Source organism: Diadema antillarum, unplaced genomic scaffold (genome assembly GCF_040938485.1).
Source record: "Diadema antillarum isolate AM-2024a unplaced genomic scaffold, OU_Dant_1.0 seq00001526_RagTag, whole genome shotgun sequence".
NCBI lineage: Eukaryota > Metazoa > Echinodermata > Echinoidea > Diadematoida > Diadematidae > Diadema > Diadema antillarum.
In genome coordinates, this window is record NW_027272258.1 from 217,063 (window position 1) to 241,944 (window position 24,882).

Below are 24,882 nucleotides of genomic sequence, written 5' to 3' on the forward strand. Positions count from 1 at the left end.
ATGGTTAGACACATAGTCATTTAAAGGTACAATGTACCATCCTTTGGCTGTACATTCTGCAGGTTTGTATTGGAGTTCATGCAAGCATTAAACTACTGGATTAAAGACTAGGCATTGACTGATTGGTGGTGAGTGATTTGGGAAAAGAAATGAAATAGATCACACAGACTTCAGTGGGAGGGAATGTTCTTCACAATCTTTTACAGTAATTCTTCTGTTAGGCTCAATTAAAGCACAACTATATGCATACATCAGGAGGCCAACCCATCTTTACTCAAATCAAGTGAATTACAAACAAAAGCTCAGAGCATGCACTTAATGCAAAATATTTTTATCTGGGCTTTATGACAAACATAACTATATCTTCAACAACATCCATTTTATGGATGAGCTCCCCCGTGGAGACTTAATGAGCTCCTTTGTGGAGACAATATGAGCTCCCTCGTGGAGACTTGGTACATACATATATATTTAATAATCTTGTTTATATTTTTCTAAGATTTATAATGTCTGTTTTATGTTAAGTGCTGTCTGGGGCAAATTATTTGTATAGGGCCCCATTCTTCTCTCTCTTCTTTCTTTCTATAAAACAACAACAAGAACATCCATTTTATAACAGAAGAAGCTATCTGGACATGATCATGCAGGGGTCCGTAACATGCAACAGAGGTTTACATGACTTGATGGTGCATAAAACAAGCGACTGTTTCAAAACATGGTCTAAAAATATGGGCATATGGTGAGTTTCATGGCAGGAGCATATGAGATATAACCAGGTTAATTCCATACTTTGCTATGACTTTGAAAATGACTTGGAAGTCATAACTACGCCTGACAAACTGAGTGTGCCATTGACAGTGCTCTCTAAGTGAAGTAAAAGAAACAAAAAATGCAATATGAGTCTGTATTGTGTCTATCTACGCAACTCTGCAGAAATGTAATTAATCATGGCCGTTAAATTTCTATAAACAATCAATCTGTTCCTTAGCTAAAGAGTCTCATCCCAGGAATGCAATGATGACTACACAGATCCTAAAAGGACATATTCAACAAAGGGAAAGAAGTAGTGTGTTGACCAAATGTTAAGAAAGAACTTGTTGAAGTGACTGGTCAGAACACATTTCATGAGAACTAGACAGAAAACCAACCCACTGTCACTGAATTCAGACTGCTGTTATCACTCTGTGTTATTTCACTCTTCACTCTTCAAGCAGGCAATGACAAAGACTGTGGTCTTGAGCTGACTGTTGGACAGGTATGGTGGGGGGGGGGGGGGGGGGGGGGGAGGGGAGGAGGGTGTCTGGACAGGAGTTAGTAATGTCTACCTGTGGGTGAGTCAAAGACGGGTGGGGAGAGAGGGTCGAATTCCGGCGGGGGCAAATTGGAGTTGGTGTCAGCCCCTGATCTCTCCTTCCTCTGTTGCATGATAGCCTGAAGTTCTGTAGGTCCATTTTGTGACTCCTACAGGAACAGGACAAAGAGGTCCGACCAAAGACAAAAAAGTAAAAAATTTAAGTCATCTTCCTTACATCTTTTGTCCATTGCTTCTTTATGGAAAGAAGTCTGGTAAAGTCTATGTTGTGAGTAGACCAAATTAGGTTCCAGTTTAAAAACTGGACAATAATGTTTGATGCAGTTTTTGCCTCTGACACTTTAGAATATTTGCAACTTGAGGATAGTTTGTAAGCTGGCTACATCAAAATGTATTCCAGGTTTGCAAAGACATTGCTCATCAGTCTGCAATTTACATACACATGATACAAACATGACATGCAGGTTTATCAACTTTGCTCTATTAGTTGGCGTGCAGGTGTATGGTAGTTGTGCTGTAGACTAGTATTGACAATTAGTGTGGTAGGGTGTGACCACTCCATGTAGTGTCTTTTTACTGGGACTTGAAATCATAGGGTAAGAACTCTCCCTTAAATCACAAGCTTACCACATCTCAACATATAGACTTAGGAATCAATTAAGGTGAGATTTAAAAAAAAATATGTTCTAGTGTTGATCAGTGAATCCTCAAAGCCAAGTACTCTTGCTGTAAAAATGCTTTGTACTAGTTCTCCAAGAAATATTGCATATTAATGACAATACAGTTACAATTCTGTATTACATTATTTGTCTGTGTTTATGGTAAATTTCCATATCAAGGTGAATCAGTAAATAAAGTAGAGTCAGTTGAAATTGATATAAGGTCATTTGATTTTATTTGTTTCATATAAAATGAACACCATAGCAACTCAATATCATGTTATTGATCTTTCTTGTTTGTGTAGACAACAATTTGCAAACTGTTCATTTAGAGTACTGTCACTTAATTTTGTGGTATACATGTGTTTATATTTGGGGTAGTTGCTCATATGATGATGTGTAACAAAGTAGATTGATACACAACACTTATCAATTAACATTATTATTGTATTTTTTTCTTTTGTATGGTTTTTCTTCTTTGCTGATCTTTCGCTCATTCTCATAATGGTATTTGAAAGGCAGAAATATGACACCATCATGAAAGCAGTTTATCAGATACTTGATACATTGAAAATATTGCATTGATGGTATATACTGCACTCAATGAATAATAACCTATCATGTAGTAACAATGTCAGTACATTAATCAGTAACCAATGAACACCATCACCACATAAGTTTAGTCTACACATGTGAGTTATTATGGTTATGCACAATAAATAGAAGGGCAAATAATTTGCAGATGTCTGAATTAAATAAGTTGATTTGTGTAAATGAATATATCATGTGTCCCTGGGATATACATGTATATAGGTGTGATGTCAGTAAGTGCATACTCATGCAATTGATGGATATACAGTTTACAAATATTTTTTTCACCGTGCATGACTGTACATATATGAAATACTACACATCAAATTGATAATGTTGCATTCCCATCCCATCTCTGAACTTTGTCTTCATAACTACACCTGCTTCGGAACACATTCAAAGTACTACTTTTCCTCTATCATTTAAAAAAAAAAGAAACATATTCATATTATCAGTTGTAGCTGGTCTTCCATATTAAAGTAACATCACATTGATAACATACATGTATCTTGTTGATCAACCCCCTTAACCCAATGACTCCCTTAATGGACTCCCTTTACCCAATGACTCTTTTAAATTATTGACTCCCTTCACCCATAGCTTCCAGAAACCTGGTGTGACATATGTTTGATCTCTGGAGAAGAACTCTACCTCAGAAGCCATGGAAAATATTTGAACTCTTTTCATGTAGAAAGTTGTAGGGAAAGGGAGAAGGCAATAAACATTGATTTTGTCCCTCAATAAACACTACATGTTTAGATGTTGTTATCCTGTCATAGGATTGTAGAGTGACAATCCTTAGAGACTGGTATCTCAAAGCCTGGTTTCTTTAGTTACCTGTAGAGCAGCCTTCTGTATCATGAGCTGAGAGTAGACCCTGGAGCCGTCGTCATGGCACACCTGTTGGATTTCCTCTTTAGTCAGACTGAACAGCTGAGCTCCATTAAGGATGCCAAGACTGTGGATGGTTCTGGGATGGACAGGAAGGTCAAAGGTCAAACAATAGATAACAAAAGGAATTTGACCTTTACCTTACTTTTAGATAATTTTCTTGGTGATCTCATCATCTACAAAATGGACTGACTGTCCTCTCGTTTTGTTATCAATAATACGATTCCAATCAAACAGATAGAGTGGCCCAACAGAGAAAGAGAAAGCGGACTCATAATATTATGTCATTGTTTATAACTTTATCATCTTTGTAAATGCAAGCCACGACAAATGTAGAACACAACTATAGAATGTAGTCAATGACATGCTTAAATGATTAGAGAAAAAGTAACTTACAGTGGAGTGAAACCTTTTGACTCTAGCCACTTCATGACATCCTCTCGCCCAGAATCATAGGTCAGGTTGACATCACTGATGCTGCGACGTGGAACGCGGTAATTCCTTTTGGGGGCTCCATTATTCACACGCCTCATCAACTCTTCATGGAGATCATCGTGTTTGTTGGTGGATGGACCTTTGGGGAAAAATTTGATGTTTCTTCATTAAAAGAGATTCATATAGACACATACGTTAAAGCGTTAAAGGCATGCTGTGCTACCAAAGACAATATGTTCACCAATGTCTGATGGAATACTAGCATTCACTATTAATCCGTTGAGGACGAGTCCCGAGTATACTTGGGCAAGCGTCCATGGTAAATGCGTGTTGTAACCAAAATCAAACCGTCCTCAACGGGTTAAAAGTTTGTACATATGCAGACAGAGAAACTAATATTTACATATGATAAAATTAAAAGAAGTAGACACAGCCATAAAGGTACTTGCCAGATATATGTCAGCAAGTAAATTACAACAAGAATGAAGTAAAACAGAGGAATGAATAAGATGACAGTCTTACCCTTATCGAAGACAGGTGTCTTTAGCTGCTTGTTCTTCAGTGTGTGCTGGAGTTGGGCTGCAAAGTCCATCCCATTCTGACCTGCATGAGCGATGGCATTTGTAGAATTACAAATACATCAATGAATATGATTAAAGTTTAATCCTACACAACCAACACATTTTGTTTTCTCTGCAATAGAATCCTTGCACTTTGCTGTTACTCAACTATTCACTATACACTGTAACTCATATGAAAAAAGTAACCGATAGCATAATGTGAATCACATATTATGTAAGCTGTTACCGCATTGCATCATTTCCATTGTCTTCAAAGTTCTTATGTTCCACATATCCACGCAACCATCTGGCCATGGTCAGTACTCTCACCTCCATCATGTGTTACTTTACAGAAATCAAATGGTCAATGATTTCTTCTTCTCTCCATCACTTTGAAGTACTATAATATGACCTCATTCATTCGTGCAAACAGATAAATGGCACTATGAATAAAATGCATTAAAGGGACCATACAGTACTGGTTGAGGTGAGGATTTAGCTTGCAACGTTTTGTGAGATATTCAAAAGCCACTCTATGAAATGTTAGAGAGCATACAATTCTGAGGGGAATCAAAAGTTTATTTGATGAAAATCGGTTTTGAAATGACTGAGATATCAAAAAACAAAACATCCTAATAAAAGTCATTGCCTGTCAATTTTATTAGGATCGCTTTTTTTGATATCTCAGTCATTTCAAGACCAATTTTCATCAAATAAACGTTGAATCCTTCTTGAAATTACATGCTCTTTCATATTCCATACGAGGCTTCTCCTTATCTCACAAAAAAAAAAATGTTATAAACCTGATGTTAGGTCTCGACCAACACTACACGATCCCTTAAGTTGAGGATTCTCTTTTGAAAGGGGTAAGCAGTCATCCAGAAAAATGAATCCCAAGATGGTGGATGTGGAAATGGGTCTTGGCTTGCCATACCACAGTAAAGCCTTTCTGAAAAGACTGGAAGGGGAACAAGATTCCCAACAGACCCTAGTAAACAAGCTAATGATGCCAAATGTTTTGAGGGGTAAATCTTACCATGAGTTGAGTTTGGCCTCCTGAGATTGTCAGCAGGAGGAGGAGGAGGAGGGGGAGGTGGAGCCGCCTGGAGATAGGAAGATAGACAGACAACTCTCACACTGCCATCCACAGAATAAGATATATTGAAGATAACTTATATTTCATATCATTTATAGGTAATATATTTTTCTTTTTGTGATCAACTCAGACAGAGCGACACTTGCTACAACATGAAAGCTGAAAATACAGAGTCAAGATGTGTTATCTTATCTACATTTAATTAACCCACCTTTTACACAAACAAAAAAGAGCAAATTAAGGGGCTCTAAGGTGAGTTGAAGTGTAATCTAATAAAAAAAGAGTCAGGTAAATTATCCATACGGAGAAAAAGGCAAACATGGATCATGTTTGTTGTTAGGAGCTAGGGTCTCTAACTCACATTGAAGGGAGCCATGGGTGGGGCAGGAGGTGGCGGGTTAGAGGGAGGTTCTGGGACATGGTTTGAGTTGGTGTTGGTGTTTGGTGACGGTGTCATCACTTTCAGGAGTGTGGATGGGACGTATCCAGACTGGCCAGACGTGTTCCGCACTTCCCACCACTTTCGTTGATCATTCAGAATCTGTGAAAGAAACAGCAAAAGGAACTCAAGTTTACACACTCTAATTATTATCTTAAAAATGGTTGAAGAAATAACTACCTCTGGAGACAAACTGAACTCTCTGACAGAAAGAGGTTTAAGATGGTTTTTTGAAGGTCTACAAAGATTTTACATGCACTGAGGATGATAGAAAAGTTCACAAGAAGGATCTTCCACATGGAAGGGTTGCCAAAGAGATGACTAAGATTTACTGAGCTTGAGAGAGCTTGGCACTCCTGAATGTGTATCACTGTGTGGCACTACAGGGCAACCACTGCCAGTGTCATGAGAAACGGACATATCTGTACACTGATCCCTTGGCTACACTGAGCCACATAGGTTTCTGCCTTCTTGAAAATTTACCTTGGGTTGATATTCTATTCTCATCTCGAATAGCCAAAAAAGGCTTTATCATTGTAGCACTGCTTCATCATACTAGGCCCTTAAAGGTCATTGCACACAATATATATGATGTACTGAATATGTACATATAAAATAAAAAACTAATGAACATATTCTACTATTGGGAACATTCACATCACAGCTACATGTGTAATTACGCTAAAGATAATGTGATATACGACTCTCGTGTCTCTTCAAACTTGAAACATCTTACCTCAAGCTGTTCATCAGCCATGATTGTCAGCTCCTTTGAGTTGCGAGCTACAAAATCAAAGATGGCGATGGCCATTCTGCGGCCAGGCTTAGCAGCCACTGCGCTGGCAGCAGGCTTTGGCAAAGGCTGAGGAGGTGTAGGGCTGGGAAGGCTGGATGGTCTGCAAGGAGTATGACAAAAAATGAACACTAACTCTACAGGTGCAAATGTCTACCATCTAGCTTCTAATAGATGCAGACCAAACCTCTTAAATGAGAAAGGCACATCAAATAATGTGAGGACGTTATTGTGCATGCAATAATGCAGACAAGATTACTGTTGACAAAATAAAAATATCTTGTCAATCAGATTGTCTTTTTAAGGCGCAGCTCCCCTCTTAACCCCTTGAAACTCTTGAAATGCTAAAATATGACTCTTTGATATGACATCTGCATGAACCACTCTAGTGTATAAGTTGTAGACATGACTCTCAGGTAGCTTGGTTGACTAGCCCCTCTCACTCTATGACTCTCAGGTAGCTTGGCTGACTAGCCACCCTCACTCCATGACTCTCAGCTAGCTTGGTTGACTAGCCCCCCTCACTCGATGACTCTCAGCTAGCTTGGCTGACTAGCCACCCTCACTCCATGACTCTCAGCTAGCTTGGGTGACTAGCCCCCCTCACTCGATGACTCTCAGCTAGCTTGGTTGACTAACCCCCCTCACTCCATGACTCTCAGCTAGCTTGGGTGACTAGCCCCTCTCACTCTATGACTCTCAGCTAGCTTGGTTGACTAGCCACTCTCACTTTATGACTCTCAGCAAGCTTGGTTGACTTGCCACTCTCACTCTATGACTCTCAGCTAGCTTGGTTGACTAGCCCCCCTCACTCCATGACTCTCAGCTAGCTTGGTGGACTAGCCCCCTCACTCCATGACTCTCAGCTAGCTGGGTTGACTGGCCACCCTCACTCCATGACTCTCAGCTAGCTTGGTTGACTAGCCACCCTCACTCCATGACTCTCAGCTAGCTTGGTTGACTAGCCATCCTCACTCCATGACTCTCAGCTAGCTTGGTGGACTACCCCTCTCACTCCACCACTCTGACCAGGCTGTACCTTGGACTGTGTGTCACGGGGTCAGATGCCTGCCTCTGGTGGTAACTGTTGCCATTGGCATGGGATGTTGGACCATTGGTGTGGAAAGCTGGACCAGTAGAGTGACCGATGGGCTCACTGCTGTTGGACAGCTGTCTCTGGTGGCTACTGCTGGGACCAGGGCCATCAGTTTGCTCCAGGCTCTGTTGATGATAGGAACAAGCTCAGTCAAACTGAAGGATTGACTGAAATTCTGTACACAATGCAATTTTATTACTAAATTTGCAATTCAAAAAAGATCAAAAAGACGTAACGAAAATGTATCAGAAAACCTCTAAAACGAGTTTAAGGACTAACAATTTTTCCTTTCTCTTTGAGACATCTCACGACAACTGAAAATGAAGGTCATCATAATCAATTCATTAATGGTTCTGTTGGAGAGGAAAAAGAAATACAATGTACATGAATGTTAGTTCCCCCTGTATGACAAAGAAAACACAGGAAGCAGTATGTGTGGCTGGTGGTTCATTGTGAGGAGAGACTCACAAAAAAACCCCCTCTGACCTACCCTGTCTGACATCCTGCGTGGAGACTCCCTGGCCACGGCTGCTGCACTGGCAGCCATGGATGCATTGTTGATCAGTATTGAGGCCTGTAGCTCTGAGTTTCCCTGGGATTCTGGGATAGGTCGGGGAGTCCAGCCATCACGGAAACGTGGGACATAGCGGGACACAGGTCGGTCCTTGGGCCATTCCGTCCTGAGAAGGCAGTGGTGTTAAGAAAACATTAAATCAGCCATGTATTCTTGTGTGGAGTTGTGTGTATTAACTCTTTCACATGAAGCTTGTAACTTCTTACTTGAAATGACTCACTATCTAATCACATCAGTCAAAGGAGGTAAAGTTAGCACAGATATGTGCACTCTATTCAAATTACTGTCACTCATAGTTCAGTTTTGCTTCAGGAGCTCAAATGGTTGGATATCACTTTCTGGAAATTAACTGTGCTTGAATGAAACTCTATAAAGAAACGCAACATGGTGATTAAAGTATTGGAGATTGTGCAATGTGTTCACATCATGTTTCCAACTTTGAATATAAATTGTGTGTCAAGAACAAAAGACAACATTTTACAGGTATATTGCCTTGAACTACACAAAATTACAAACTCTAACGAAGGAACCAGATATCAGATAACCAGATAACCAGAACCAGATAATCCTATATTTAAGTAAAGTGTTATGAGTCAACAAATGAAATATTTCTACATTATTTTGAAGTAGAGTAGACGTGAGTAGGTAACAGGGAATTACAACATGCAAAGAAAACAATGAACCTTACAAAGAAGAAAGAAGAGAGCACGAGAAAATGACCTACCCTGGCAGTGTCCAAGCCCTCCCTAGGGACATCCAGACCTCATGCTCTCGTGACGTCAGGCAGTTCTGAAGGAGATCTACAGCCTGGGGAGTCAGCAGGGGTGAGACCACGCTGGCTGCCAGCTCTGGTCCCTGACAGCTCTGGATTATCAGTTTGAGGGGCACAAAGAGGAAGTGGACCAGCTCTGGGGCATTGGGGTCATGGATGTGGGCTTTCAGCTTTGCCTGGTGGAGAGACGGTCAGGGGAGAAGAGAGTTTCATCATGTCTTATCAACTAGAGTGTACTCACTACCAATCACATTACAGCATGTACACAACTAACTTTTTTCCCCCACAGTGATAACACAGTGTCACTGTGGATCAAGAGTATTCTGCTTTGTGGCTAGTTTGTCTGGGAAATGTACATTCGAAATTTTGACATATATAAGCTGGTTGTCTATTATAAGCTGGTTGTCTATTATCAGCATGTCATACCAGACAAAAAGAAATATATATGATGAAAACAGGTTTGAATAGATATCCTGTTTTCATCCACAAACAGTATGTGACTTCTATCACTGAAAGAAAAATATCTTTGGACTGGAAAGACAATTTAACTATTTGATGCCAGTTTAATGTGGTAAAAATGATCTTCATGCATAAGTCTGATAGGAAAAATAACCAAGAAAGCCTCAAATTGCTAAACATTGTCTCTGCAAGAATCATAGGATAAAAGCTGTTAGTACAGGAGACACAACACACTGTGTGACTATTGGAGTATATTTCTTTTTTTTTCCCCCCAATGTGCACACACTAATGTCTAATGTCAAAACAATACAACAAAGAAGAGAAAAAGTTGTCTGTGCAGCGTCAATCTCCTGTCAATATGATGACAATGTCAGTCTACAAGATGAGTTCATCCAACTCACCAAGAGGTTAAAGCAGTATTTGAATTTCTGGAAGCACTCAATGTATTCCCCATCTGTGGGTGGTCGTGATCTTGCCAAAAGAAGTCCATCACCGTGTTCTCGCCTTCTTCCCTTCCTTGTCTGTCGTCTGCGTGTTAGCTCTGTGTAGGCCTCTGCTGCTTTCTGCAGTCTGCCAATGAAGGCCTCAATGTCGTCAAAGCAGTGGTTGAGGATTTCCTGGGATTCGGAGGGTGAAGACATCTTTATTCATCTTGTTTGATTTTCGTATGTATTTATCTATGTATGTATGTATCTATCTATCTATTCATTCATTCATGCATTCATGCATTTACTTTTTTTCTAAAATTGGCAATGAACTAGCATCTCTTTTAATGTGCTCTACAAAACATTTTCATTGCCATAAAATCTAAATGAAAAAAAAAAGGCACACATAAAATTATGAATCATTGGTGAAAACCTGCATAATAATGGCCTTGACCTTTTTCAACATATGTAGACATAATTGATGCTTACACCAGTATGTACATACAAATGATAGGAACTGTAGTACGGGTCTATCATTTCATGTGGAACATTTCAACTTTGCCTGAACAGGAAGTACATTTGTTGCATCTGAAAGTACAATCAATTTTCTGTACTCATAAACAATATTTCTAATATTTTTACCTGAAATGGTAAACAGCATACAGCTGTGACAATGAATAGGCATTACGATTCCCTTTCCCTGAAGTAAAAAGGGTTGAAACTCACGACATCTCTTTCTGTCCTAAGAGCTAGAAGTTCCAAGGGTTCCTCTGACTCTGATGATCTGACTGGGGCTGACTTCGGAGACTGGAACCCCCGAGGTGAGATACTGTTTCCATTGGCTGTATGGACAATAAGGAAGCCACTGGTAGTCATGTCATTCTAGAGGTTGCTTCTCTTGGCACAAATACACTGAATACCCTCTAATTCTTTGGCAACTTCCAAATTTGACAATTTTCTCTTGTAAATGTACCCTGCTGCAATACATGAAGCAGAGATTTTGTGTTGTGATATCTGGACATCATTGGACTAAGTGTGGCATGGCAGACATTGCGGATACATGCATTCTTGCTCATTCTACTTATCTAGCATACTTAGCAAAGATGACATTATCTATGTTGTGTATTCCCTTTCTCAACAGACACATGCCCACTATATAGAGCAGTTCATTAGCTTATTGAATGAAGAACAGGAATAGTAATTCATTTCCCCAAAACCCAAACCTGCACTCCTTGCACAAGTAAAATAAGTTTTCTCAAGCTGATAAACAGGAGGTACATTCATTATGTCTGTCTCCATGGGAAAGCCAGTAAATGGCAAACACACACACAAAATACGTTAGCACAGGCTATCACTTGTCGGACAGGTTAATGAGTTACCTTGAGCTGCTGCCGCTGCTGCTGCGAAGGCAGCCACCTTGTTCTTGACATTGCCTTCGATGGGTGGGGGTGGGGCGGGCTCGTCTGGTGGTGGAGGAATGAACATATCTGCCCCTGTGTCATACATACCCCGCCCTCCATCTGCATGTACCTGTGCCTGTGACTGTATACCATGGGGGTGGGAAAGGGGTGGGGCAGCATAGCTCTCAGGCCTGGGGAAGAGAACAACAAAGAAAGAGAGGTGATGAGATCATGATGCCCTACATAGGTCGGTCGGAACCATACTACTGTAGGTTATCACACAAGCTTCTGTATAAAATGAGCAAGGCTTCATAATGTTTCGGAACTGACATCAAGCAGTATGAAGGGAATTGCACTTGCCTTAGATCCCAAAGAATATATTGTAACCAGCTTGGAACTGACTTACAGAAATCTGATTTTCATTTAGCTACAGATTTACAGTCTGCTCCCTCCCCAACCTCTAATTCAGAAAGACACAGGGTGAGAAGAAAATCTGGAGAAGACATTGAGAGGCATAATGCGGACCAAGTGGAGCGATACCAGGTGAGTTCAGGCTTGAATAGATACTCCAGGGGTGCCTCCTGTCATACTATACAGGGAGCTGGATCCTATTGAAAAGAAGACACTTAGGTAATATCAGTCAAGGAAACCAACCACTGTAACAAAATCCGGGGAGACACTCTAAGTCTAAAGTGCTCATTCTTGCGAAGATTCTTTGAATCATTTGGTTTGTTGACAATGTATTTTTGTTTTCTCTCTCTTAAACATGTACACTTTTCATACACAGAGAAAAGCTGCGGCTTCTTTCTCCCTAAGCATCTCATTATGTCAATATTGCTTATGCATTCTTCATCATTCCTTCATTAAAACAACTATCGATATAACCTTGTTGACAGTTTGATTACTGCTCAGAGCAATGATTTCCAATAACCAAGACGCATGATTCACACGAAAGGAGTAATCTATCAGTGATCTGTTTAGGAACAAATATGTGTGAAGCTGATAGCTGGTGTCCTGCATTAGGGAGATGGTATCAAAACAGTCAGTAGTACATATGACACCCAATGAAGGGAATTAACTACTGTAAAAGTGGACATTTTCGCGGTGTTGAAATTTTCGCGCATTTCGCGCAACCAAAAACTAGCACGAAAATAAAGGCACGCGAATATTTCTGCTTGCCATATGTTCCTGTGCGTGATGTCTTGATTCTGCGGAGTTAAAAACATGTGAAGTTCTTCTTGCCCAGCCAAGAGTGAAAAATCAGTCGTGCGAAAATTTCACTTCTACAGTACACTTTAGTGTAAGGTTAATTCTATTCACTCTGGTTCACTCTGGATTGGGATACCATACCCTTGGTGAGTAGAGGAAAACCAAAGCAGAGTACTCAAACAACTGATGATTTTTTTTTTGGAACTTGTGTCAAGCAATATCACCACAATATCTTGTGCTCATTTGTTTTGTTTTGAATAGTCTGTCTTAATCCATGTGTGCTGTTAATCTCAAAGTATCTTCGCTCTGCATATCCAAAGCCTCACATTCCTGGTGTTCTGATTGCTATCTCTAGTATGTACTGGTAGTTTTGAGATTTGGATACAAAATGATATTTGTTGACATAACTTCACATGATTTCTAGCACTCTTTGACCAGTTTGATCCTGCTATGATGTTGTTATTGGTGTATATGGTTTTCCCATTATGTTTTTCTAATCAAATACTTCTTATAAACCCACTACATTTCATTTTTCCTACTCAATACTATAATATGGACTGGATCTTGAGCAGCAAAATAAATCATTACAATGTAAATTTTAGCAATTTTCCACTCAGCGCCAGCTCGAGCTCTACATCACACTGCGCGCTGCATCCCTATCGTATACACAGCTCAGGTACGCGGCAAGCGTATAACCTACAGCGTGTAGCTAACTCACACAGGCGCAGGGATTATCCCCTATTTTTACGTGTTAACCTATGGGAATTTTCCCCCCTGTCGCGAAACTCGGGAATGCGGTGCGCCTAGAAACAACAAGGCTCACAGAGTAACAGTGATCGTCGTTTAGTTTAACGTGTTAACCTATGGGAATTTGCCCTTTGTCGCGAAACCACTCCACGAGAAACTGTCATCAACAGTAAATATTCCTCACTGGGAGCTCAAGTGCCCGGATGCTATATTCCCCTTGATTTTAACACGCAAATCCCATTGGCGTTTGTCAAAGCGGGGAATATGGAAAATTGCTCCTCTTCTCCATGCTGGCGTGTAACCCAGCGCGTAAGACGAGGGGAATGCAATTTCAGAGAACCACAGCTCAGATACCTGATACGGGTAATAATTTCACATATCTCCTGCAGCTGACACACTCAATAAGTGGTCTCTGGGATCTGACAAGTCCTGTACAAAGCCTATGGGAATTTCCCAATCTTGGAAGGAAAGGATTATCTAGATTCCAGTTCAAACTGACACTAATCTAGCCATCATCACTTTACAGTTTCACCAGCCATCATCACCCTTCTGAGCCAAGTCTGTGTAGTCTGAGTCCCACTCCACTAGAGTGTAATCCTTTTCCATTTATCTCATTCAGGTCTTGAATCATTACCTCACATATATCTTTTCCCGTTACATAATAACTAAATCCCTATTCTACAACCCCCCTTTTTACCATTTTCACTAAATTCACTTTGGTTACCCCTGTGTTAGTTCAGCAAATAAGGCCACCAATTTAATGGTAAAGAGTGAAGAAAAAACAAACTTGCAACTAAACAAACAGTCTCTAGATCCAGGTATCAAAACACAAGACATGAATCAATGCAAGGCTGCTATTATCTATGTTATTCCATGACAGAAAATTGAATGGAAAGGAAGTGTAATGCTTCAACAACTGGCACTGCATATACTCATACTGGTTATCATACATAATGCCATTAACAGGCTTTATAATACATTTGCATGAAAACATCACACACTAGTGTACCAGGATAAGTCCAAATAGTATGAGAAAACCTCACTCTCAAAACGAAGATTTATGGAGACTGATCAAATCAAGTCTGAATGGACAATATTACAGCACACAAGGAGTACGACAGGCATGACAAAGTCTCTTTCTCCTTGTAATAGACACCTCACAGGAAGCAGAATTTTCTGACAGTTTTCTTCATATGTTGCCAATATTTCAATCTTTCAAAATCCTTTAGATGAAGGGATTGAACAAGAAGGAAAATGTGTTTTGCATATCTATGATATCATGCAAAAACTTGTCCGTTCTGCATTTTGAGAAATAGAAAAAATGGCCATGTTCTAGATGGCTGATCTGAGGATGGTGACATCATACTGTTGATAATGTGAATAAACAAAATGTACATAAAATGACTGATGCATACACAAGGGTTATACATACCTTAACCATGAACATGGGGTATGAAGGACAAAAACAATAAATTTTCATGTAGGGCAAATAACTATCACTGGGACTTTCTAAATTTGGTCACATTGTGTACTTTTGGATCTAAAAGAAAAAAAAATCTTCTCTTTCAAAGTCTATCTTTCAATATCTTTTTCAATGAATACATATACATATTCTTTTTTTTCAATTTTCCATGATAAATTTGTAGGATTTTAAGGCATTTCCTTCACCAAAAGAAAACAAGAACAAGAATAACAACAAAACAAACACAAAATGTATAACAAAATGCAGAATAGAACCACTGGGCTGTTCACGCTATTAATGAGACGTAATTTCCACATACAGAACACTCTAACTGCCATTGGTAAGTTTAGTACAAGTAATTACAGGAAATCTTAGGGGTGGTATATTCAGAGTATGAAAAGACTGTTAAATATTGAGACTTCTCCAGCTTCATACAATCATACCAAGCACATCATAGTTCTCACATCATAGTTCTCACAACATTTCCAGCACTCTAAATCCTAATTTGATTGACATCATAGTTCACAAATCACTACTGCTCATGAACAATGTCTTTCCAACACCAAGATAAGACTTTACATGCTACATTGTTTTCTCCTTATTAAACCAATATGGCAGGAATGCACTGCAGCACTTCAATCCATCCATGCAAGAACTCGCCCATGGAAGAATGAGTATGGAAGAGTTCAGAGAATACCTAGCTTCTACTGTACATGAGGAATTCTATGTCACAGGTGAGTGGGAAAGGTGTCAGATGAAAGGGCAGAAGATATAATATCACAGAAACTAGTTGTATTACATTAATGTCTAAACAGCAGAGACAAGCAAAAGAGGACAGTATCATGTTCACAACTCACCGAAATGTACTAAAAATATGAGACATATTTCCTCACAAAATGTCCAGGCAAATACAGAAGTCAACATGCGTCATGTAGACTAAATACCACTGTCTAGGCATATCTCCACCTACAGATTGGTTGTTCAGAGGGTTTTGGGCATTCCACCAGTAAGGTCTTTTAGTCTAGTCTGATCACTTGAGACATTCTTTCTAGAACTAAATATATCTACTTTCAATCATCATTAGATTTCACCAGGAAACTGGGATACATCTTTTTTCATCTTTGGCAGATATTCAGATATACAAAATAAGTCGTACATTTTAAAAAACATACCTAATATAAATCACACACCAAAATAACATGTCAGTAGTATTTTGGAATAACAGTTTGTACCGATCAACTCACAGAAAGTCATCTCAGGAGTCTGATAGTGAAGACTAAGCAGACAGTAGGGGATCTGCAGCAGCAGCAGTTTGACACTAACTCTGACTGACCTCAAGAGACCTTTGCAGTCAAAGGTCAGATGAGAGTTTTAGAGTTCAGTAAATCATAGAGCCTTGCACAGTTACCATTATGCTTGTTTGATGTGAAGACTGCTTGGTACATATTTCTGTCTTATACTACGCATATTTAACCTTAAACTTTGTACCCTACTACTGCTTAACCAGTTAAAGACTACTCCCAGGTGTACTCAGGCAGGTGTCTATGGGAAATATGTGTTATAGAACGATGTCTTTGTACCAATAAATAATGAAGAAATCATGCAATTATCATACAAACCTTTGACAATTATACTGCACGTTTGTTTTGTTTTGTATAGTATCGTCTTGTTACAGTTCAGTCGTTGTTTTGTTTGGTGTTGCCTACAATTAATGCATTGCTAATTTTGTAGTCCTCTGAATTTAGTTCTATTTTTAGGTACATTTTGACCTATATGATTTATTCAAAACTGTGATTTTAAACTGTATTGTAAAGGAAATCTCCATTTCCAAGCCGCAGGCTTTTGTGTGATTTCCTCCTCTGACTCACACATCTAGGTAAAAATATTTTGAATGTGATTTTATGAAATGAATAAATTGAATTGAACTGAACTGAATAGTAAAATCAGTTCGTCCTCAATGGGTTTCAGTATCAAGCTCAATTCATGATATACACATATACACCATTATGAGGTAGTGTATTCCCATACCAAGGGGATACCAAGGGGGATATCAAGTACTGAAGTTTATGTGGGTGCCACTCACTCAATTCCAAAGATCTGGTTTATGGCATCTATCAAGTGATTTCCTCTCACCAATTTACATTAATGCTACCAAATATAATTTCACCTTGTTTGTCTTTACGGAGCTATAAAACATGATGTAAAATCAATGTTCATGCTTCAACTTCACAGAACAGAAAACTGGTGGTACATTATTGGATGATGACACATCACTACACTGGAAATTCCATTCAATCGGTTAGACTTTTTGAGACCTAAATAGGCGTTTTCACATCAGCCCGATAAAAATCCAAGCTCGAGATATTTTTCGCGATTGCGAATTAGCGCGCTATTTCATTTCTTATTCACATCAGCCCGAAGAGAATTAGCCCGAAATCATTTTGATCTAATTCGACAGCTGAGCATGTGCAAACAGCATCAGTAATGTTTGCACTTTCAAAAATTTCTCATGCTTTGTGTGCAGTTTGCCTCGATCGATCGGGTCACACATGCTAGGCATGATGGGATGCATGCGCTAATTTCTTGAGGTGTTTTCACAATATCAAATAGCGCGCTAGTTCGCCAATTATCCCGCTATTTCAGAAATTTCCCGAGTTGGACTCGAGAAATTTTCTCGACCAGTGCGATACAATAAGTGCGCTAATTTGTGTTCACATTATCAAATAGCGTGCTATTTCGTGATCGGGATAATTTCCCAAGTCAGAAAATAGTGCGTTATTTTGAAACACCGGGCTGATGTGAAAACGCCTTATGAACTCATTTGTAATTACTATTGCAGACTTTGCCTCTATGAGAAAGAAAACCCAAGACCAGTCGGGACTCTTAATGATTGTCAATACCTCGCATGTGTTCAATGTACCTTGTCTATATTATCAATGAAAATAAATAACAAATGTTTTCAGTTGACTATATCATATCACAAATATTCTTCCTTATTTGCACTTATAGTCCTGAACTTGCCTTGTACTCTTCATACTAACGTGCAGTTAATGTGAGAAACATAAAAATGGCATATTTCCATGACTTATCTTGCTCTCTCTATATATTTCTTTAATCCTGTGTAATGTACTATCAATATATGCAAAGATACCATGGGTATATTTCTCCAGTTCTGTGTTTACGAGTCTGCTTCTGCTGCTAAAATATTTCACTCCCCTAGAACTATTGTTAAATCAGGACACTTTATTGTGTCATTCACTATCTACAGGTGACAGCATGACACATTTAACTCTACACTTCCAATGCTATATTAACTTATACAGTTCTGTCATTCAGGCATTAATGTTCAATTTTTTTTTTTTAAACAAAGAGTGAAAATAGAGAAATGGTATAAAAGGGAATGAAGAGAAAGCATTGTGACTGATTTATGCCTCAAACACACCAAGCAACCATTGCTAGCCACTAGGGAAGGACAGGGAGGGCCATAAACTAACACTACACTATCCCGCCCCTGATCTATTCTCTTCAACACAGGAAACAAACACTGAATGTATGACGTGTACACACGGAGGGCAGAACTTGGAGACACTTGGAGGGGAATACAAATACGAACATATTGACATGGGCCTGATTAAACTGGTCGGCAAACCTCACAGAGAGTGAGATGAAGAGATTGATTTGTGTTGTGAGGAAGCTTAGCAGGCCATGATCTCTTTTGAAGGTCACAGTCAATCATCTCCAAACTCATTGTAAAGGACTGTTAGTATACTCTATGCAACACAGAGAGCATATTTCAGGGCAAAGTTCATTCATCCTCCTTATACTTTAGCTAATGGACTACTAGTTCACACAAGAGGAGACACAAAAAATTGTTTGGGAAAATAGATCTGACTGATAGTTTACAAATGTCTCTTAACTCAGAATTCTGCCTAAAAAAAAACCCTTTTAAGCCGAGGACCTCCTGTCTGTGCTATATCTGACATCTCCCCCCAAGCACCCCAAAGCCACCACAACTAGTAACAGCAACAACAACAAAATTATGATAATAAAAATGCAAGGAATGTCAGTTAATTCAGCACGAATAGTGAATTAAGGTCAGAAATATCACTGAATTTGTGTACAGTTAACTTGCAAACTATGTACACACTGCCTGTGCAGTCACTGTATCACATAATGTTTATTTTCTATATCAAATGCATGCAAAGGCTTACATTAGTCCTTGCAATGAAGGCACTGGCGCTAACCTCGTTGAATTCTGAATTCTGTAATAAGACAAGCCTAGACAAACTAATAGAGCTGGAGCTCATATCTCGTTTATTTTTTAGTTTCTCAACAAACCTTTTCTTCAAGGAGATTTAGTCTTCTGAATCCAAGAGATAAAACATATCTGTTTGTTCTTTCCTTCTCCACAGCATTTGTCACACTTGATTGAAGCAGTGTTTGGAGAAGCACACACAGAAATCATTCCCCCCCATTTTTGTTTTTCTCCATGAAAATAAATCTGTATTCTCCTATTTTCCTACTCACAGACAATCATCATATACACAAACATACACAAAGACATACCTAGCACACACACATTCCATGCATGTTAAAGCTTTTGTATGTTGTGATTATAGCAGCCTTGAAAAGTGCATGGACTGACTCGCTTGGATTACCAGCATGCACATTCTCATGTATCTTAAGTCTTTTCAACTCTGCGACTAACAATATGGATTGTATAGCTCATGATATAGGATGTGGGTTTGACAACAGAGGTCTGTGGGGCAAATTACAGCACAGCTTTTAGAAGAGAAGGCAAAGAGAATGATGGTAGTCTTGGGTGTGATCATTAAATGACATGAAAGAAGCAAGGATGTGAAGGAATTTGTGGATGAGTTTGAATTAAAGATCAGTTCCAACTTACCTTTGTGATTTCTTCTTTTTCCCAGTGGTGTAGTAGTCTACTGCCCTCTGAAGAGATCGTGCAATCTCTGGCGCCTGATTGAACATCAAAACAAAGTAAGGTTAAGAGATACAACACACACAAATCACTACATATTGTGTACAATGTTCTAGAGAAATCTTGAACTCATATTAGTTGTTTCAAGATTATCAGGTGATTTGTGAGAATGAATCAATGTACGTGTGTCTCTTAACACAGGTTGAAGTGAATATTCACATGCAACTGTTGTCTATCCCCAAAGAAAAGTTGTTTCTTCCGCGTAGTTAATCGGCTCAAATAGTAGTGATGATCAAACAACAATACATGTAGTCCTAATGCCAAGAGGCGCCATGTCACGACTTTACTTCTTTCATCCAACCACATCACCTTCAATCAGGCTATTCAACTCAGAAAGGAACTTCTATTGCATCCATCACTTAATTCCTAAAGCCTCCTGAAAAGACAATGATATGCTTACAGTGACTACACAGCCAGCAGTGTTGATGGCGCAGCTGACTCATGCAGGCAATAAGTTAGAGGTAGCAATCATGAATAGAATAACATTGTTAATTTGTAATGTACCATATTGGTCACTGTTACTCCTGGTGCAAGTGATTCGAATTTTATTCTTCAATGCAAATAGAAATTACTCTAGCAGGCATACATCAATATTGAAGAAATGTTGTGTAATTGTTTTACGCTATTTATTTCAAAGTCTCCTACAAAATGCATGGAGAGATCATGAGTTTACAGAAAGCACAATCATGATTATGACTTGAAGTACTTTACTAGCATTGACAGCACTTGATGTACAACATGGAACATTTTAATATGGTCTCAGTCTTCATTGATGATGTAAACTACACAAAATTGAACAACTTGCTCCATCAATAACGGTACTATCTAAGTGTCTGTCAATAGTCTTGGTCCATCTTTGGAATCTGAGAAGGAACTTTTGGTATTAGTTGGAATGCTTTGGCATTTTCTCACAGCACAAAGGGAAAGCTTTAACTTATCACATGTATGTGTGGAATTGCAGAGGCATACACCAAATACTATATAGGCAATCAGTGCAAGCAACAATGAACCTTGTTGGGTTATGGTTCTCCAGTATAATTTACCAAAATGGGGGGCGGGGGGGGGGGGGGGGGGGGGGGGAATACTACCTCTTGAAGAATCATGAACTTTAATGCTGACTGTAATCACGTTGGGAGTTAATAAGTGCAATGATCTCACAATGACTTAAAATCCTCCACTTGTAAATCACAACTGTTTTCTCCTTTCATTGTACATTCTTTGAAAGAGATGAACACTAGAGAGTGGACCATGTCACGTAGCACAGAATGTAAGTCAGGAAACAATGCAAAGACTCCATATCCTCCAACCAATGTAAGAACTGCATTTCTTATTAAAGTTGCAAGCAAACTGGATATAAAGGAAGGGAACCTCACAAGCTGCTTTGTGAAGTCATATTTCAGGTCCTAGTTGATGAAGGCTTTTACTACTTACCGGCACCTGCTCACACTGGAACATCATCATCTCAGGCACCCTCTTGTTGCCATAGCGAACAATGATGACCAGTAAGCTGTCATAATTACACTGCTTGATTTCTGCCGAGATGGCCCCAATGTCCTGCAAAGGGAACACCTCCAATGTTTCCTAGAAGAAAGAACAAAGTTGACAGAATTTGACCACCTTTGGAAAAATATGACACAATCTATGTATTAGCTGTAAACTGATATCTATTCACCATCAAAGTAGCTGAACCATTTGTGTCCTTATACACAAGCCAAAATTAATCAGCTCATGTCGACTTTACAAGACGTCAGCAAAGTATCATCCATTTATTTAAAAATCCTTGGTTACAGACATTTTGTGTCTGAAAGCTTGAGTTATATATACATTTAATCAACAATTAATATACAGGAGAAATTGCACAAAAACAGTACAGATTCAAAGGGAGTTGTCCCAATTTTCTAAACTTTCTCAATTCTGTCATGCTCTACTGAGGAACTCACTTTAATATCAAACAACAGTATTAATATTTAGTTCTCCTGTTCTTTCTTTGACTGATTGGGCCACCTTCCAACTCTACTCAATGCACTATTTGCTTCTTACCTGAGTGTATTCATCAAGAAGAACAACATCTTTTTCTGTCATGGTGAGGCGCACATCTTGTGACCAGATCTTGCCCTTGGCATCCAGAAGCCTCAGTTTGCGAATCCCATCTTCCACTGAGAGCACCCCTTCCTTCTTGTCCATGGGGAATGTGTAGAGATGCTGCAGAAAGCACACATCTCTCAAGTTACTGCTATCATCTTTCCATTTCATAAAATCTTTCTATTCTTTGCAATTCTAACGGCATAGTATTTTAAAGTTTAGAGCGGTTACTTCTTTATTTGTTATCATAATTATCAATATTATCACTCAGTCATTATTCACAAGTGCATCCACTCCTATATTTTCTCTTTCCCTCTGTATGCCACATTCAGGGTGATATGAGTAAACCAACGAGACTGACATCAATGCATTTAAAAGTCAGCCACAGGATGGCTTGTCTGGGATGGATAAAGGTTAAAATAAAAGATGAAAAACAAGATTTGTTCCACCTCTTTCGGTACTTGATATTTTTTCAAATAAAAAAAGATCTTAAACACCATATGTTCTACCTCTTTTGGTACTTGATATTTTTTCAAATAAAAAAAAATCCTAAAAACCCTGAAGTTTATGATAAAGCCATGAATAAGAGTGCCTAAGAGAAGTAGGAGAGCCTTACCTCAACAGGAAACCTGTTTTGTCTTTGGAGTGACTGAGGTTGTTGGTGAGGCTGTGGTTCAGTGTGCTGGGGACCGGCGTAGGAGACAGGTCTCCTGGAGCCATCTCTACCTAGTGCCTCTGATGACTGCCTTGGGTCATTGTAGCCACCTAACATCATCACATAGGTTAGAATAGTAAGATGATAAATACAACTTTCTTTCCCCCTCCTGCATACTGACAACTCATTTCAACTCATTTTCCTCAAAGGATGTTCTCTAGATGTCTTTGAGCTTATCACACACAAAGCTTGTTACACTGATGACATGTCACATTCCTCAGATCTTTAATGTTCTCTCAGTTCATAGAATAACATTTGAATCTAACATGCCAACTCATAATCATTCACTCAAACAGTTTCTAACAACTGTGCATATTGGTGTTGTTCAAGACTGCACACTACACAGTAGGAAAAGAGCTACATTATCATTCTTGAGAGTCTACATAATAGCAAGCACACATCTCCTAATTCTGCCAACATCTCTTCCAAAATTCCCTTTAACAGACACTTGGTCAGGAGCCTCACCATATAAACTTTTGTGGTTGTTGTTGTTTGCCCCTCTGGATGGCCCATTATGGGGGTGTGGCACACTTGTGTTGGGTCCATACGCATGACCATTGGGTACTCCATAGGTCTGGCCATTTTGGCGCCCTGTGTTCGATGGGTAGCCGTTTGGAATCTGCCCTCTGTCCAAATGACCATTCATTGCCCTTTAAAATGAGACACATTCAAACATAATTGATATTGGTGGAAAAAAAATTGATATTGATGACAAAATTTGCAATATTCTACAGTTTGTAGAAAGTTGTACTGACAATTTAATCCTAATTCCCCTGTCAAACACCTATGAAAAAAACACTATTGTGAAGTTTAAACGATATTGATGTTGAAAGCAAGAGATTATTATGTAGAGAGGTGAAGATATGAGGTAGGAATTTCCTTACATTTGTCTGCCCTCTGTACAAATGAAGTTTGTAAGATCGCAACTGCTGATGTACATTTTAGCAAACATGTTTGGAAAAAAAGGAACCAGAGGTAATCGCATCTGTCATCTACTGCTTTCCAGGCAGTGACATGTTTGCTAAAATGTAGATCAGCACTTGTCATCTTACAAATTCATCTATACAGAGGGCAGACAAACTGAAGAAAACTCATACCTCAGATGCTGTTTTTTTTTTTCATTTTTGTTCATGTTGAACATTAAATATCTCAATTACCCAAACAAACCTCTCTTCACACATAGTACACATGTCATAATGTACACTAACAATATACTGCAGGCTTCATGTATTTCACTTTAGTACAAGAAGAGTCATATCTTATAATTTACAGGGTATTCAGTTTGGTTTGGTTTGGCTTTTAAATCTCATGTATTAATTGTGTACAGTATGATAACAAAAACTGCTATCTAGAGAGAGAAAAAAAAATACCCACAATGTCATTTCATTGATTCTGGCATCCTGGTATTAATTTGATTAATCATATAATTGCCTGATGCTAGGATCTTGATACAAAAATCCTGTTTTAATCCAGAAAAAAAGACAGCTTTTAGTACACTACCACTTATTCTAGTAGATACAGTCTTGACCGCAGGCCAGCCAATCATCCAGCGGTCAAGGCTCAGGTACATGTATGGGAGAAACCCTTTCAGAGTGAGAGAACCTTTACCCCTACCTATTGTGTTTGTCCCACCACAATGGTTTACTCTGATATAAAGAAATGCCCCAGATGGTCCAATTTAGTCATATCTTCTGGGTGTGGTCACATGCTTCAAGTGATAAAAGAGTGTCTAGAATTATCTTGAATGAACACTACAGGATACCGCTGAAGAGAAGATATTCTGAGTATGTATTAAAGCACTAATCTTTGTCTAGTTTACATGCAAACATAAATTCAACCAGTCATTTCAAGGAAACTACATTGCTGTGGTTTCGTGTATTTTGTATTGCAGTTCTTGTCATTGTCGTTCTTCAATGCAAATATGTTATCAGGCCAAGTACAATATTCTTATTTATATGAGCCTGTTGTGCTTATAATAATAACATTGTTTTGTCTCAGTAAAACCAATTTTAAAAGCTTCTTTTCTACTAAATTTATAGCTAATCCTGAAATTTCAACTCAATTTTTTTTTTTCTGAAAAGTGACCATCTTTAAAAAAAAAAAGATATCTCAATTACTTTAAAACTATTTTAAAGAATTTCAATGGTACATGTTTCTTTAGTA

At 38.8% G+C, this 24,882-nt stretch overlaps 1 protein-coding gene across 3 annotated transcripts in view; it reads right to left on the reverse strand.

Annotated features, from left to right (window-relative positions):
- The window catches only part of LOC139710375 (epidermal growth factor receptor kinase substrate 8-like), a 77,188-nt gene that overhangs the window by 5,470 nt on the left and 46,836 nt on the right, over window positions 1-24,882 (reverse strand). For all 3 annotated transcript variants that reach the window (XM_071622290.1, XM_071622292.1, XM_071622291.1), the window contains 18 exons: window positions 23,185-23,369; window positions 22,621-22,769; window positions 21,963-22,124; window positions 21,354-21,503; window positions 19,827-19,900; window positions 11,482-11,693; window positions 10,829-10,944; window positions 10,079-10,294; window positions 9,171-9,394; window positions 8,363-8,552; window positions 7,816-7,997; window positions 6,720-6,879; window positions 5,906-6,085; window positions 5,485-5,551; window positions 4,411-4,491; window positions 3,850-4,027; window positions 3,400-3,532; window positions 1,326-1,461 (listed from right to left, as the gene is read on the reverse strand). In XM_071622290.1, coding sequence (XP_071478391.1) covers window positions 1,326-1,461; window positions 3,400-3,532; window positions 3,850-4,027; window positions 4,411-4,491; window positions 5,485-5,551; window positions 5,906-6,085; window positions 6,720-6,879; window positions 7,816-7,997; window positions 8,363-8,552; window positions 9,171-9,394; window positions 10,079-10,294; window positions 10,829-10,944; window positions 11,482-11,693; window positions 19,827-19,900; window positions 21,354-21,503; window positions 21,963-22,124; window positions 22,621-22,769; window positions 23,185-23,369 — 2,795 coding nt within the window. The remainder of the gene's footprint in view (window positions 1-1,325; window positions 1,462-3,399; window positions 3,533-3,849; window positions 4,028-4,410; window positions 4,492-5,484; window positions 5,552-5,905; window positions 6,086-6,719; window positions 6,880-7,815; window positions 7,998-8,362; window positions 8,553-9,170; window positions 9,395-10,078; window positions 10,295-10,828; window positions 10,945-11,481; window positions 11,694-19,826; window positions 19,901-21,353; window positions 21,504-21,962; window positions 22,125-22,620; window positions 22,770-23,184; window positions 23,370-24,882) is intronic.